General features: G+C 38.7%; 1 protein-coding gene across 1 annotated transcript; it reads left to right on the top strand.

The window, feature by feature from the left end:
* Nucleotides 1-1,841: 1,841 nt before the first annotated feature.
* Nucleotides 1,842-6,113, top strand: LOC145807358 (uncharacterized). Its single transcript, XM_082905347.1, has 4 exons — nt 1,842-3,302; nt 4,149-4,790; nt 4,989-5,481; nt 5,896-6,113. Exons 1-4 carry the CDS (start codon nt 1,842-1,844, stop codon nt 6,111-6,113), a joined length of 2,814 nt encoding a protein of 937 aa, XP_082761473.1.
* The last annotated feature ends 12,115 nt before the right edge of the window (nt 6,114-18,228 follow it).

Below are 18,228 nucleotides of genomic sequence, written 5' to 3'. Positions count from 1 at the left end.
CAAAAAAGCACGTGCGGGGCATTTTTGCCGCACGTGCGGGAGAGCTTGCCGCACGTGCGGGGCTCACAGCCGCACGTGCGGCCAATGCTGAAAAACATGGATCGCTTCGTTTTGCGTGTAGAACCCTCTAATGTTATCGGAATATGTCTTTGATGCCTTTTAATATGTATAAATTTCTTCGAAGTAAAACGAAACAGAAAATGATTTGAAATGAAGAGAAACTAAACTGTCAAGGTTGAATGTGTGCAGGGCACACTCCGGGAGGAACAAGCACATCATCACAACACTGTGAGTAGTAATATCATTATCCGTTTTGCATATGGCTAATGATTTTCATTAGTATTCCGTTCACGCAATTATGTTAATGTTTTAAGTATGCAACTATGCTTATAATTCAAGTATTATGTTAATGTTCAAGTATGTATGAAATTATGTTAATGTTCAAGCATGTTCAAGTATGTAAGGAAAGGAATGGGAAAGATGAAAGACCTTTACTCTATAAGATTCTGGGCCTACGGCCACTCAATATAAAGCTATTATATGATATGAAACAAAGTGCTACACGGAACTAAGTGCTACGATTTGAGCCACCTCTAGAATCCGTGTGAGACACCTCTTGAGTTCGTATAAACAAGTTTCAAGGGCTTTATGCCACTTTTAAGGGCTTCAATGCCAACAAGTTACAAGGGCCTTGTGCCACACGTTTCAAGGGCCTTAGTGCCATCTGTATAAGGGCCTTGTGCCACTATGTTCAAGGGCATTGTGCCACCATGTTTAAGGGCTTTAAGCCGATATGAATTAAGAATGTGATATATCAAGCTTTTATGTTCAAGATTGGGCCCAAGGCTGTTATAAGATGCATACAGAATCAGGCTAACTTTGTAATCTCTGCATTTACGCATATATTGATATATGTCATGTTTTAAGTTGAGCATTGCTTCATTATGTATTACTATTCACTGAGCCCGGCTCACTCTCTGTTATGTCTGTTTCTGTAGGCAACCAACCAGGTGGTCAATCCTAACCTATGATGCCCGGTTCCTTTTGACAACCTTCGTGTATCCGAGCACTCACGAGGCCACCCATTTTGTAAAGTCTACTAAGATAATTAGCTTATGTCTTGGCTACCCTTCTAAGGTTGAATTTGTATAACTCCACTAGTTTTGTTACATGCCCGACCATAGGGATGAGTCTGTATATGTTTTTGTATATATGTGTACTGCCAAGAATATTTTTGGATTCTATCAACCTCTTATGGTGCACGTAATGTATGAGATCCTGGCATGTCAGAAATAGCTCAATGGAATTTGTTTTTTTTGGGTTTTGTATTCTTGTATGTTTGCGCTTCCGTCAAGGCCCCATGTACTATATGTATACCAGGTTATATGTCTGTTGTGAATAGATCACGCCCGAACTTTTAGGGGCAAGTTCGGGCTGTGACAAGTGGTATCAGAGTACGAGTTGCTATCTCACACACGAATCCATTGAGCTTTAGGGTGTCTAGAAAAGCTTTAGGCATCTTGCATGACATCCTAAAAAATATATGAAAGAGCGATGGCAACGTTAAGTCTACTCTGATAATGCTAACACTTTTGAAATATGTCTATTATGTATAAATGCTTATTGTGCAGGCAATGGTGAGGACAAGGACAGAAGAGACAGAAGATGTTACGTCTGCACGGCTGGATAGAATGGAGAGAATGATTATGGAAATGGCAGAGACCCTACGGCAACAACAACAACAGCCACAACAACCACCCCCACCACCGGTACCTCCACCGGCAGTACAAGATTTCCATGTTGAAGACCGAACTATCACTCTTACTAAGGAGTTTAAAAAGATGCAACCGCCATCCTTCAAAGGAGGAATAGAACCAATGAAAGTTGAGGCGTGGGTGTTGGGAATAGAGAAGTTATTTGAGGTCTTTCCCTGCACAGAAGCTCAGAAGGTGCAATTGGCTGCCTTTACTCTTGAGGATGAGGCACGCAGATGGTGGATGCTTACGAGAACTATACACCAAGGGTTGACATGGGACAGATTCTTAGAATTGTTTTATGACAAGTACTTCCCTCAAAGTATGCGGGATAAGAAGGTAACAGAATTCGAAACTCTCAGGCAAGGGAACAAAACCGTCGCCGAATATGAAGCTCAATTTGCAGAATTAGCTCAGTTCGCACCTCATATGGTGGACACGGACTATAAGAAGGCGCGCAAATTTGAAGGAGGATTACGGAGCGCTATTCTGGATAAGGTCAACATGTTGAAGTTACCTACTTATGTTGATGTGTTGGAAAGAGCTGTTATAGCGGAAGGGAATCTCGCTACTCAGAGTCGAATCTCGGAATCGAAAGGAAAGAGGCAAAATACTCAATGGTCGAAGGGATCACCTACTCCACCAAACAAGAAGCAGACTTTAGGGAGTTCAAATACTTCTACCCTTAGCCAGGATTCAATACCGACTTGTCCGGAATGTGGGAAGAAGCATCGTGGAACGTGCTATCGGAAGTCTGGAGCCTGTTTTCAGTGTGGTAAGACGGGTCACTTGATCAAGGATTGCCCTCAAAGAAATCAACAAAGCAATAATAGAACCACTACAAGTTCAGTAGGGTCTGCACCAATTGCCAACACCAAAACAACTGTTAAATCTACTAATAATAAAGACACTGCGAGACAAGGCAGGGTGTTCGCATTGGTTCCGGGAGATGTGCAAAATGCGGCAACAGTGGTTTCAGGTACATTTATTGTTCACGGTCATTTCGCTCACGTACTATTTGATTCTGGTTCCACCCACTCTTTTGTGTCGAAACTATTTGCTCCTAAATTAGATAAAACTGAAGAAAAACTGTCTTACATGTTGAGTGTGTCTTCACCTTTGGGAGGCCCTATGATTTGTACTTCTATCTTTGTTGCTTGTGAGCTCCAACTTGGAGATATCCGGGTATATGCCAATTTATTGCCTCTTGATATGGCCTATTTTGATATTATTCTGGGAATGGACTGGTTAGGTGAATATGGTGCAACTATAGATTGTTTGACTAAACAAGTCAGTTTCCACCCTCCGGGGCAATCAGGGTCTACCTTTCAGGGATATGGAGTAACTTCACCACCTTATTTAATTTCCGCAGCAAGGGCTTGCAAATTAATTCAAAAAGGTTGTCAGGGGTATTTATGCAGCGTTCTAGAGGGGCAAGCGGAGAATGGGAATACCGATACGATCCCCGTTGTCTGTGAATTTCCGGATGTTTTTCCAGAAGAATTACCAGGGCAGTTAATAGGCCGCGAGATTGAGTTTACAATTGAAGTAGCACCGGGAACTCAACCCATTTCTAAGATTCCGTATAGAATGTCGCCAGTTGAGATGAAAGAATTGAAAATGCAGTTACAAGATTTACTGGACAAAGGATTTATCCGTCCGAGTGTATCTCCGTGGGGTGCACCAGTTTTGTTCGTAAAGAAGAAGGATGGAACACTCCGGCTTTGTATTGATTACAGAGAGCTTAATAAAGTTACAATCAAGAATAAGTATCCATTGCCAAGAATTGATGACCTATTTGATCAGCTTCAAGGGGCACAGGTCTTTTCTAAGATTGATCTACGGTCTGGATACCATCAACTAAAAGTCAAGGCTGATGATGTAGAGAAGACAGCTTTTCGGACTCGGTACGGTCATTACGAATTTTTGGTCATGCCCTTTGGAGTTACTAATGCCCCAGCAGCCTTTATGGATTTGATGAACCGCGTCTTTAAGTCTTATTTGGATGAGTTTGTGGTGGTCTTTATTGACGACATTCTCATTTATTCGAAGAATACGGAAGCTCATGAGACCCATCTTCGTTTAATTCTCCAAACCCTCCGGGAAAGGAAATTGTATGCAAAGCTAAAGAAATGTGAATTCGGGCTACTCGAGGTGGCATTTCTGGGGCATATTATCACAAAGAAAGGAGTTTCTGTTGATCCACACAAAATTGAGGCGATTGTGAAATGGCCGACTCCTACCAATGTGACCGAAGTGCGTAGCTTTATGGGGTTAGCTGGCTATTACCGGAGATTTGTTCAAGATTTTTCCAAAATTGCTGTGCCACTTACACAACTGACTCGAAAGGGAGTTACATTTGAATGGTCAAAAGAGCGGGAGTCAGCTTTCCAGGAATTGAAGATGAAATTAACCACAGCTCCAGTTCTGGCTTTACCGTCTGGCACCGAAGGGTTTGTAATTTATAGTGATGCGTCCCATAAAGGGTTAGGGTGTGCGCTTATGCAAGGTGGAAAGGTTATCGCCTATGCTTCACGACAACTTAAACCCCATGAAAAGAATTATCCCACGCATGATCTTGAGCTCGCAGCGGTGGTTTTTGCTTTAAAAATATGGCGGCACTACTTGTATGGTACTACCTGTGAAGTTTACACCGACCACAAAAGCCTTAAGTACCTTTTTACCCAGAAGGAATTGAACATGCGGCAGCGTCGGTGGTTAGAATTAATTAAAGACTATGATTTACAGATCCATTATCACCCTGGTAAGGCCAACATGGTTGCAGATGCTCTTAGTCGGAAGAATATGGGAGATTTGGCCAACCTGTTTACGGAGCAAAGGGAATTGGTAAATGAACTAGATAAAATGAGTATGGAGTTTAAGATACATGGACAGGAAGTAGTACTAGCAGCAGTAATGGCTCAACCGACCTTACTTGAAGATATCAAGTCACAACAAATGGAGGATGACATTCTAAAGAAGGTGTGTGATGAGTTAGAGACAAAACCAAAATCGGGGTTCAGTTTAGTGGATTCGGTACTCAAATTTCAAAATCGGATATGTGTCCCTAATGTGTTGGAACTCAAACGAAAATTGATGGAAGAAGCACACGCCTCGAGATTTTCTATGCACTCGGGAAGTACTAAAATGTACCGGGATTTGAAGCAAAATTTTTGGTGGCCAAGTATGAAAAAGGAGATTGCAGAATTCGTTTCTAAATGTTTGCAATGTCAGCAAGTAAAAGCGGAGCATCAGAGGCCAGCAGGATTACTACAGCCCCTCCCAATCCCAGAGTGGAAGTGGGAACACCTAACCATGGATTTTGTTGTAGGATTACCACGGACACCTCGGGGTATGAATTCTATATGGGTCATTGTCGACCGATTGACTAAGTCCGCCCACTTTCTACCAGTAAAGACTCAGTACAATGCAGATAAACTGGTGGTCCTTTATGTGAATGAAATTGTAAGACTGCATGGTGTACCAGTCTCCATTGTATCGGATAGGGATCCGAAATTCGTTTCCAGATTCTGGCAAAGTTTACAAGAAGCCATGGGTACAGAACTGAAGTTCAGCACAGCTTTCCATCCTCAAACTGACGGTCAATCTGAGAGAACGATACAAACTCTGGAAGATATGCTCCGGATGTGCGTGCTAGAGTTTCAAGGAAGTTGGGAAACCCATTTACCACTGGTGGAGTTCGCGTATAACAATAGTTACCACTCAAGTATTGCAATGGCACCCTATGAAGCTTTGTATGGAAGACCGTGTCGTTCTCCCGTATGTTGGGCTGAAGTTGGAGACAAATCTTTGTTAGGGCCTGAAATTGTTCAGCTGGCAACTGAAAAAGTTAAAATTATTCGGGAAAGATTAAAAACGGCCCAAAGTCGACAAAAAAGTTATGCGGATAATCGACGGAGAGATTTGGAATTCGAGGTGGGCAGTCACGTCTTTGTAAAAGTTACTCCGATAAAAGGGCATCCAAGATTCGGGAAAAGGGGGAAATTAACGCCCCGATATGTTGGTCCCTTTCAAATTCTGGAAAGAGTCGGTCCGGTGGCTTACCGGGTTGCCCTTCCGCCACATATGAGTCAAGTGCATAATGTGTTTCATGTCTCTATGCTTCGGGGGTATCTGGCAGATCCGTCTCATGTTATTGACTATCACCAGATTGCACTAGATGATAAGTTAACTTATGAGGAAAAACCAATCCGCATTTCGGATCGGCAAGTGAAACAATTACGAAACCGAGAAATTCCAATGATAAAAGTGGAATGGCAAGAACATTACGGAACCGACGCAACTTGGGAGAAAGAAGAGGAGATGCAACATCAGTATCCACAATTGTTTCTACCCTGAGGTAAACCAAGTTTGGAGGACCAAACTTATTTAAGGGGGGGGGGGGAGAGTGTAATAACTCGACCCTCGTACATGTTCTTTGTTATATTTTTGGGTCCTATTTTGGTGATTTTGAATGCTTACTGTGGAATCCTATGGGAAATTTAAATTAAGTAAGTAAACCATATGATTAAAGATGTCTATCTGTTCAATAAGAAAAGTATCTGTTAAATGAGAATGTTTAGATCAGAAATTGGAAGCCTTAGGGGCTTAATTATCTGGAATTGATTTCACATATATGATTAGCATAATTTTTAAGTAATATTAAGCATGTTTATGAAATTTCAATTTCGGATGTTTAAACGATTGATTTTCGTCTTATTAGTCTTGTATATATATATGTGTGTTCTTTGAGCTTTGGGGGGAGTTCAACATATTTCATGGAAAAAGAATAGTGAGAGTAAGAGTGGAGAGGATTGAGAAGGGAGTCTCACTAAAGGCTAGAGGTTGCATAATCTAGAGAGACTTTGGGAGATTTCAACTCAAGGTAAGTTTGTCTAACTTTTATAATTCCTCTCTTGAATTTGAGGATGATACAACCAAGATAATTGAACCCAAGGGGTAATTGAATCATGTTTTACCCATCGGATGAGCTTGAACTAGGTTGCTATGTATGTATGTGGAGAATTTGGCTTAGTTTCTTTCCTTCTCATGAAAGATCATGAAGAACATACCTTATATATGTATGTTGATGCAATATATGTGATGTTGTTGAAAAAGGAGAACATTTGATCATAGATAAGAATTCAAGAACTAATGTTACCTACTTTAATGTATATACTTGAAGCCTTTGTAATATTAAATTTTGATTAAGTATTGTCAACTAAATATGTCAAAATGAGCTTTGTGGGGATGTACCAAAAGATGGGATTTTGTAAGAAATTTTCGGACATTTTGGGCAGAATCGCCGCACGTGCGGGGGTCATGGCCGCACGTACAGGAGGTGCTGCCGCACGTGCGGGAGTCATGGCCGCACGTGCGGGAAATGGTGAAAAACAGGGGCATGGGCACTGTCAAAAAAGCACGTGCGGGGCATTTTTGCCGCACGTGCGGGAGAGCTTGCCGCACGTGCGGGGCTCACAGCCGCACGTGCGGCCCATGCTGAAAAACATGGATCGCTCCGTTTTGCGTGTAGAACCCTCTAATGTTATCGGAATATGTCTTTGATGCCTTTTAATATGTATAAATTTCTTCGAAGTAAAACGAAACAGAAAATGATTTGAAATGAAGAGAAACTAAACTGTCAAGGTTGAATGTGTGCAGGGCACACTCCGGGAGGAACAAGCACATCATCACAACACTGTGAGTAGTAATATCATTATCCGTTTTGCATATGGCTAATGATTTTCATTAGTATTCCGTTCACGCAATTATGTTAATGTTTTAAGTATGCAACTATGCTTATAATTCAAGTATTATGTTAATGTTCAAGTATGTATGAAATTATGTTAATGTTCAAGCATGTTCAAGTATGTAAGGAAAGGAATGGGAAAGATGAAAGACCTTTACTCTATAAGATTCTGGGCCTACGGCCACTCAATATAAAGCTATTATATGATATGAAACAAAGTACTACACGGAACTAAGTGCTACGATTTGAGCCACCTCTAGAATCCGTGTGAGACACCTCTTGAGTTCGTATAAACAAGTTTCAAGGGCTTTATGCCACTTTTAAGGGCTTCAATGCCAACAAGTTACAAGGGCCTTGTGCCACACGTTTCAAGGGCCTTAGTGCCATCTGTATAAGGGCCTTGTGCCACTATGTTCAAGGGCATTGTGCCACCATGTTTAAGGGCTTTAAGCCGATATGAATTAAGAATGTGATATATCAAGCTTTTATGTTCAAGATTGGGCCCAAGGCTGTTATAAGATGCATACAGAATCAGGCTAACTTTGTAATCTCTGCATTTACGCATATATTGATATATGTCATGTTTTAAGTTGAGCATTGCTTCATTATGTATTACTATTCACTGAGCTCGGCTCACTCTCTGTTATGTCTGTTTCTGTAGGCAACCAACCAGGTGGTCAATCCTAACCTATGATGCCCGGTTCCTTTTGACAACCTTCGTGTATCCGAGCACTCACGAGGCCACCCATTTTGTAAAGTCTACTAAGATAATTAGCTTATGTCTTGGCTACCCTTCTAAGGTTGAATTTGTATAACTCCACTAGTTTTGTTACATGCCCGACCATAGGGCTGAGTCTGTATATGTTTTTGTATATATGTGTACTGCCAAGAATATTTTTGGATTCTATCAACCTCTTATGGTGCACGTAATGTATGAGATCCTGGCATGTCAGAAATAGCTCAATGGAATTTGTTTTTTTTGGCTTTTGTATTCTTGTATGTTTGCGCTTCCGTCAAGGCCCCATATACTATATGTATACCAGGTTATATGTCTGTTGTGAATAGATCACGCCCGAACTTTTAGGGGCAAGTTCGGGCTGTGACATGGAATGCCCTATCCTAGTTAGATGGGCCAAACTCCCACTTCTTAAGATGAAGATGGTATCCTCATCGATCCCCTTCCTGGAGTTAGTGAGCTTGGTAACCATCCTCACGCCCTTCTGGGTGGGCTTGAAGAAGTACTTGGGATAGGCAGTTCATCTACCTTGGATGGCAGTCAGCGAGCAACTCTCCAAGATCTCATTTATGCCCAGATGGAGATTGAACCTCTGATTCAACTCCAGCACCCCACTTATGATCTTGTCCCTATTGGATAAAAGTTGCATTGGGGTTAGATTCCAGGTGTTTAGGCATTGACAGAGAAGGCGGGGGAGGGGAAATCTAACTCCGCCCTCCACTACTGCCCCAAGGGGCATTACAGTGAAATTATCACCGCCCTCCTCATCGTCATCGTCGCTGGCAAGATGAACAATGACATCACTGGGAATGTTGTACCGATCACAAAAGGCGAGAGTGGCACCAAGAGTCTCAAGAAGATGACGAAACCTCTCCATATGGATTTAAGAAGAAAAATGGAGAAGAAAAGGACAAAAAGATGAGCTTAAAACTTATTGGAAAAAGGTACGATGGTCGCCAGAGTTGCAGTGGTGACGGATTGAAGGAAAGAGGAAAAGAGTTGTAGACAGAAAGGAAGTTGGGAAAGTAGAGATGCTTGAAAACACGACAAAGGTAGAGTAAGAAAGAAGGGGAGGGACCACCCACTTTCAAATATATATACCTGTCGCAATGATGGCACTGTCTGATGCCTGGGCAGACGCATCGCTTCTTTCCAAGAAAAAAAATAGCCTAGAAGCCAATGGAATGCTACCACGAAGCCCTAAACTCAATGAGACAGCAGCCAAAATGGTGGTCCTTAAATACCCAAGCACAACTCTAATGGATACAAATGCTTGGGATACAGAGGCACCAAGATGCCGAGACAACGAGTGGCCGAATGCGTATTTAGCAGTCGAGACAACGCACCACTAAGAAAACTGCAAACTTGCTTCTCGGATCAGTCGAAGCAACTTGGACATGGGGGCAGTTGTGGGAGGTGAAAATACCGAGCAGTGGTGCGTAGCCGAGAAGAACCTCACCAAACTTCGTCGAGAAGGGGAGGAATTTTAACCAACCAATAATCATCCTTGGGGGCTAACCAAGCTCACTGAGATGAGAAACAGCTCGAACGATTATATCGAGATATATTCCGTCTCGGATGATATTACCGAGCAAGGGGTGATCAATACAAACAAAGGTCAACGACTTACAAGGTTGGCTTGACTTCCTAGAGAAGCAAGATTGAGGAGACATGATTCTCTCAATCTAGGAGACATGGCTAACATAATGGCAAGGATCTCTCAACTAACTCAAACGGGGTAACAAGGGGAGGTATAAAAGGTAAAGGAAAAGCTAAGGAGAAGGTACAAAAAACACTACTACGAAAAGCTTTAACCTTTCTTGTGAACCAGAGACTGACTTAGCAATCGGAGAGCCCTCCGGTTGCTCACCCTAGTCATTTGGCCTTCATAAGTGTGTTTTGGTTACAGGGAGAGAGAGAGTGAACCGGAGCTTTCAGCCTTTCACCACCTTCCACCGTCGTTCACAACCAGTGTGGTAATTTTTCCCCACATAATATATATATATGTAATTTTGTGTGTGAATGTCTTATAATATTTGTAAGACCTGGTGATATTGAAATCATTGTCAAGTACATTGAAAGTCTTTATTTCTTTGATTTTGAATTCTGAAACCCTAAGATTGTTTCATTTTTTCCCTAGATTTCAAATTGAAGCTGATGGGTTCAACCCTTTCATTGCCCTCTCTCTTTCTCTCTCTCTCTCTCTCTCTCTCTCTCTCTCTCTCTCTCTCTCTCTCTATCTATCTATCTATCTATCTATCTATCTATATATATATATATATGTATATGTGTGTTTATGTGTGTGTGCACATATTTTGATCCGTATGTGCATTGAGTTTTGAAAATGGAGGCATATTATAATGTTGTTAGTGATTTTTTTCCCTGTTTGATTGAACCCTAATGAATGCTACAATTTGGTATTATGAAATTCTGTTACACATACACAATGGTTTAAAGTTGTATATAAATAAATGCTAGGTTTTGTTTATGGTTATAAATTGATTGGTAAATAAGAACCTGTTGCCCCTGTTTTTTTATTTTTTGATGGATTTTTTAGATTTTGTTTTTTATTTTTTGGTTTTTGTTGTGTCTCAGCCAAGCATGTTGATTTTTCTTGTCTTTGTAATGGGGAAGGTTTTTGTATGCAAGGTGTTTGTTTAGAGGGCTGAACAGTGTTTGTGAAAGGGTTTCAATCAATTCCCAGAAGTACATTTTTAATTCCTCTCAATTTGTTAAAAGAATAGATCATCTTGATTTCGCACTTTGAAAGTTACCTTCTGGTGGACTCCTTTGATTCCTTGTGGTGGGTGTTTTGGAGTTTCTTCTTATCTTCCTTGTTGGCAATGCAACTTTAACCAAATAATAATAGTAGAACTAGAAAGCATACACTGCATATTTGGGAAGAAAATAAGCAAAACATGAATTGAAGCATAAAAGTTATGATCTGATATCCAAAATTTTAAAATAGAACCACTTTTGAGGAATGTAGAAGCCTTAGGAAGTACTTTCTAAGTCCTAAAAAGAGTAATGTGAGAGCAGGGCTTTGAATTATTGCCATTTTATAATATTTTAATTCAGTTTTTCAAAAGAAATATACAAACCAATCCAAATCAGTCCAAACCAAACCAAGCCTTAAGTCCCATCAAATGAGGTCAGCTACATGAATCCTTCTTCTCCACGTGGACCTATCAAAGGCCATTTCAATAGTCAAATTAAGTAGATCCATATCTCTATTTACGACGCTAACCAACGTTAATCTAAGCCTACCCCATCCCCTAACACTTCTATCTACCGTTGCAACATCTCTTTACTACTACCTCTATTGGTCTCTGTTGAATATGACCAAACCATCTCAATCGATTCTCTCTCAACTTATCTTCTATCGGTGCTACTCGTACCCATTCCCGAATACACTCATTCCTAATTCTGTCTTGTCCAGTCTTGCCACATATCCACCTTAGCATTCTCATCTCAGCCACATTCATCTTATCTACATGTTGTTTCTTGGTTGCCCAACAATCCGTCCCATAAAACATCGCTGGTCTAATAGCCGTTCTATAGAACTTACCTTTAAGCCTAGTAGGTATTTGTTTATCGCATAGTATCCCAAACACACTTCTCCACTTACACCATTCTGCCTTAATCCTATGGGCCACATCCGCATCAATATTCCCTGCTGTTTTGATAATCGACCCTAAATAACAAAAATGTTCACTCTTAGGCAGTTTTTGGTTCTCAATCGTCACTTCTCCTCTGCTTTCATTGTTACTTTTACTAAATTTACACTCCATGTACTCTGTCTTAGTTTGGCTTAGTCGGAATCCTTTAGATTTAAGAATTTTTCTTTAAATCTCTAACTTTGTATTAACTCCTTCTCTACTTTCATCCACTAGTATTATATCGTCTGCAAAAAGCATACACCATGGCACGTCATCCTGGACATTTCTCGTCAACCCATCCATAACTAAAGCAAAAAGATAAGGACTAAAGGTAGATCCTTGGTGTAACTCTACAGTAATAGGAAATTCATTTGTCTCTCTAGCAGGCGATCTAATAGTGGTCACCACCCCTTCATAGATGTCCCTAATCACATCAATGTAACCTTTTGTCTCCCATTTCTTCGCTAACACCCACCATATTATATCCTAGGGCACTATCATATGCTTTCTCAAGGTTGATAAACACCATATGAATATCTCTTTTCTTTTCTCTATACTTTCCTATTACTCTCCTCAAAAGATAGATCACTTCCATTGTTGACCTGCCAGCCATAAACTCAAATTGATTCTCTAACACCTTTGTTATATCTCGCAATCGACGTTCTATCACCCTCTCCCACACTTTCATTATATGACACATTGGCTTGATTCCTCTATAGTTGTTGCAATTCTGAACATCTCCTTTATTCTTATAGATTGGCACTGAAATACTTTTCCTCCACTCATCTAGCATGTTCCTAGTCAACAAAATTTTGCTAAACAACCTAGTCAACCAAGCAACCCCCTTTTTACCCAAACACTTCCAAGCTCTGGTCCTAAAGCCTTATTTGATTTCATCTTCTTAAATGCAATCTCCACTTCAAAGTTCCTAATCCTACGATAGAACCTATAGTCTTAGTTTATTGTATTACTGGCTATTTCTTCCTCTATTGCCGTACCTCCTTGTTCCTCATTTAATAGTTTCTCAAAATAGTTCTTCCATCTTTCCTTAATCTCTTCATCCCTCACCAATACCTTAGAATCCTCACTCTTGATGCACTTAGCTTGATTAAAATATCTTTTTTTCCTCTCCCTTATCTTAGCAAGTTCGTATACCCTTTTCTCTTCCTCTTTACTATCTAGTCTAGTGTATAGGTCATCATAAGCTTTCAACTTAGCCTCTCTCACTACTTTCTTGACCTCCTTATTAGCCAATCTATAGCTCTTAAGGTCTTCCTCAGTTCTATCATTTTGCCACTTTTTAAAGCACTCTTTTTTTGCCTTAACTACCGCTTGAACCTCTTCCCTCGACCACCAAGTTTCCCTAGAGCTGGGTCCCATTCCTTTTGAATTTCCAAGAACTTCCCTTGATATTCTCCCCATACAATTGGCCATCAAGTTCCATATAGTGTTAGCATCATCTTTTAAGTCCCAAGTACCTTCCTTATCCATTCTATTCTTCAATATTTCTAATTTATCCTCTTTTAGGTCCCACCATCTCGTCCTACAATGACCACCATCCTTCATAGCTTGGTATTCCCTCTAAAACATAAATCTAGTACCAAAATCCCATGTTGAGAGGTCAAGCTCTCTCCAGGAATCACCTTGCAATCATTGCATTTTAGGCAGTCCACTTTTCTCACTAAGAAGTAATCTATTTGGCTCTTAACTGACCCACTCTTAAAGGTTATCAAATGCTCATCCCTCTTCTTATACATAGCATTAACCACCACCAGGTCAGAAGCCAACACAAAATCTAAGATACTCTCTCCTGCCTCATTTCTGTCACCAAAACCGTATCCACCATGCACCCCTTCATAGCCTAGATTATCTATGCCTACATGGCCATTAAAATACCAATCCAAATCAGTCATTTGCCAAAAATCATTCATAACTTTAATTTGAATGCTAACAATTTTCAATTAGACCCTACTGCTATGTATTGCTTCTCTTTATATTAATTGTCTCATTTTCAATACAAACCTTTCCAACATAATTGCTAAGGCTATCTATGTATTTACATTTTTCATTTAAGTAGGAACTTGATTATAGAATAATGATAAAAGATTGAGGTCTTGGGTGAAATGAACAAGAACAAAATGACAACAAATATAGTAATACAATATTGAGGTCTTGGGGAGTTCATTTTTTCCTTTTTATTTTTATTTTTTCTCTGAAATTTGTAATCAGTCAGACCTAGTTCAATTTGATACTATTTAAACTTTTTTTGGTTACTATTGTGGATGATTTTTCTGCATGTAATTGGTTTGGCTTCTGACTTGCATTGCAAGTGCCAAGCCTAGATGGAGGGTAAGGTCAATTTAACAGTTTTCTTAAAATTCTTGTAAGATCCCTTCTAGGTTAACTCATGGGATTACCAATAATACTATTATGTACATTTTACTGATGTATTGCAATGGGACAGTGAAATATTTCAACCATATATCCCTTATGATGTTAGTAATTATTTTTGAATTTTCATGAAGATGGATGTGCCTAACACTTATCTCATTTTCAAGTGATGATGGCTTTTAACATTGTTTATTCTGTTGTTTGGGGTATGGTATTATGCTATTCATTCTGTTACTTGGTCATTTATTTGTTACCAAATTTGTCAAAAAAAGAAAAAAAAACTCATTACAAAAGGAGCACAAATCTATGAAAATTGCACATTGGTCTGCTCTTCTTATCACAGAGTTGTTGTCTGCATATACCTGATCAAGCTATTATGATACTCCCTGCATGTGTGGCAACCATATGCTTGAAGGCTTGTGACATTTCTCATAGATTTTGTTCACAATTGTTTATAAACAGAAGGAACTATTTCTTTAGTGATGTTGCATCATTTTTTATTAGTTCCTATGCTACTTGTTAAGTTTCATGCTTTTGCGTTCCTATCTAGCCTTGTGATTGTAATTAAATGGTTCTTAATATTTCTTACTTGCCTATATGAATTCCATTGCATTATGTGTGTATCATTGTGATTTTGCCTTAGTTCTTGTCAGAGATTTTAGACCAGAATGGTTAGCCATTGGTGATAATTTCTTTTATTTATTTATGAATGTTGGCATTGCTCCTTGTGGTAATGGAGCAGACCGGAGTTGTAGAAAATTTCAGTGGTAGCATTTTGTCTTAGTAACAAATCTTGCTTAAGAGTTTTACCTTTGCTTCCTATTGTTATAATTTACTTAGAAGGTAATATACTATATAGCTTTTGCAATCTCCTCATTCTGAAGAGTTGTCCTTTTTTTTATTCAATTATTGACATTCTAGCAGAACAATGTTTAAGAATTGTAGAAAATTTTAGTGCTGCCATTTTGTCCCAAAAACTTGTTGCTTAAGAGTTAAGAGTTACCCTCTTTGGTGCCTATTAAAACAATTTACTTATATAAAACAAAAGGTAATATGATCTGTAGCTTTTGGAATCTCACCATCATAAAGAGATATCCTTTTTTGATTCAATTATTGACATTCTAGCAGAACAATGAGTAACAATTTCCCCCACCATGTTGGTTATATCTCGAACATTTTTTGGGGGCATAATAGATGTTCTGACACTATATTCATAGTACCTTCTATTCACTTTAGAATTCAGATTTACGGAGAGTCCTATTTTAATTATCATCCAATCTGGTATTGAAGAATTTAGTTCCTTGTATGTTGAGACCAGACTGCTCAGTTGCATGGCCTTTGAAGTTGTGTTTTAGATAGACTTTCTTTGTAGCTTCACCAAACTGATTTATCATTTTAATATCTTTCTCTATTTCTGCACTGGCAATTTTACTACTATTGGTGTTTTTCTCCCAAATTTCCAAATGTCGACAATCAAGGTTATGAGAATTATTCAGACTTTAGATGGAGTGATAAGCTTGATTTCAACAACTATTCTCAAGAGTCTTTTATCTGTTCTTCTTATGTCCCGTCACATGAGAAGACTTTTGAGAAAGGGTTGCAAATATCACACAATAAGGCCGTACCACCTGAACTGAACAAGGAGTTAAAACTTGAGTCACTTGAACTTAAAGTTGAACTTCTAGACATGACAAACATTATCTCCATGGACATTGGCTCACATGTAGAGGAAACCCAAAAGGATAGATTAGTGAAAAAGTTAAGTGAGAAGACAATTGAATTTGAGTAAGACTTTATTTTTAGTTTTGATCTTCTTGATTTCACTCATAGAATTTGTTTTCACAATTTACTTTTCACACACATGTTTTTCTCATATGTTGATTGTGCCTATTTTTCAAGTCAAACGGTTTACTTGACGGCACCAAGTACAAACTTCTGGGTGGGTCGAGTAATTTCTGTTGGAATGACCCATATTTCATTAATCATAAGAAGAGGAAAAAGTGCAAATGAGAGTTGTTGTAACACTTGTATTTTTTTTTTCTTAGTTTCAGGTGTTTTTTTTTATTTTAGTTTTAGTTTTATGTTGGCTTTCTTGGATGTTGGTTACTAATTCTTTTGTAGGTACGTCATGCTTCAAGTTGGGGGTGTCTTACTCTCCTTTTTCACTATGTGTCTACTTCAGCATCAAGGTGATATCTTTCCTTCCCTTTTGAGAACTGTATTACCTTTATTGTCTAGTTTAGTGTGTTCCATTGAGAACAATGTGACATTTAAGTTGCGAGGGAATGATTTTGTGCTTGAAAATTTATTTATTTATTTTAATTATTCACCTTAAAATAGATGTCTTATTTCTACTTTTTGAAGTTGACTGATTGCCTAATCTAGGTAGTTGAAGTTGAATATTAGATAATTGAGAACTACAATTTTAAGTCATTCACCACGTTAAACTTTTGAACATTCGCAAGAGATGAGTGATGTTACATTAGTTCTTTTGTCTTGTGCTCAACAGAGAGTATATTACTTGATTACCTTGAAAATCACATGAGCATATGAACACAGTTGTGTGACCTTAATACTTGAGACTAGTATGCATGTTGTTGATATTCGGTGATGAATTGGATGATCCACAGAGTGCATGACCTTGACTTGATAGTAAAAAAAAAAAAAAGAAGCTTAATTATTGTTCTATCATGCTTTTCACTTAATAACTAGGCCTCTTGCCTCAATAAGTATTGAGTGTTCGCGTCAAACAGTGAGAGTATGTATAGGATAAAAAAGTGACTTGTTTGAGTTTGTAGCCTCTTTAACTCGAGTTATGAAGCCTATTGGGGTGTCTCTACATCTAATGCCCTAAAGCCATTTGGTTTGGGAGTCATTGGCCTAACACTTGCTACATGAGTTAATTAGAAAGTTTAAGGGACCTAGACATTGTACAGTCAAACCAAAAAAAAAAAAAAAAAGAAGAAGAAGAAAAGAAAAGAAAGTGTATCAAAGTCAAGCCATTAGTTGTATTGTTCTATGCGATGTCTGATAAATTTTGGGATATTAATAATATGTATATTAAGAATTAAGTTAGAGGTCATATTTGTATGAGAATATTCACTTTACACCAAGGAAGTGTGTGATGATTTTCTATTGGATACAAGTATATTGAACTTGAGTAACATTATTTCAAAATGGGGTGTTTGATTGGTTAAAGTGGTCTACGAATGATAATTGTGGATCTTAACTATTTCATATTCGGTATTGACTGCTAGATATGGCATCTGTTTGAATTCGAAATTGGAGATGGATATTCTATTTTTTGTATAGTAACCACCATACTTGAATTTTGTGGATAGATTCACTGCAAACCCTTACGAGATTTCACTCGTCTACTTGGGCAACCCTATAGTTTAAAAGGCTTATTGCATATGCTAAATGCAATCGTGTATCTCGCAAAAAAGGATATAGATTAGATTTATTTTAGTTTTCTTATTTTTACTTTGCTCAAGAACTAGCAAAGTGTAAGTTGGGGGGTGTGATAGGTGCCGAAATGCACGCATTTAGACCCCTTAAAATACACTTGTTAGGTCTTTAGTCCATTGTTACTTGGCGTACTGATGGGTGTTCTCATGTTATTCAAGTCATTTGAGTGTTAGTGCGAAAAACTAAAAATATGAAGCTTAATTGAAGAAGGAAATCAACATCAAACCAATTTGGAAGGAAGATATAGAATTTGAGTCAATCCCGAATTAGAAGGCAATTTACATAGCTTTTGATCTTTTGGTCATAACCTTTTGCTCAAGTATCCGATTGAGATGATTCAAGTGTCCTTAGAATGAAGACTTAAAGAGCTACAACTTTATGTGAAATAGAAATCTTCCAATTGTGGCGTTTACTAGGTCAAAACGGGCCACCAAGTTGAACTTAAAAAGTTGAAAATAATTCTACGGGAAT

Source organism: Camellia sinensis, chromosome 14 (genome assembly GCF_055761805.1).
Source record: "Camellia sinensis isolate YWXY chromosome 14, ASM5576180v1, whole genome shotgun sequence".
NCBI classification, from domain to species: Eukaryota; Viridiplantae; Streptophyta; class Magnoliopsida; order Ericales; family Theaceae; genus Camellia; species Camellia sinensis.
This window is presented reverse-complemented; position numbering and strand designations above follow the sequence as displayed.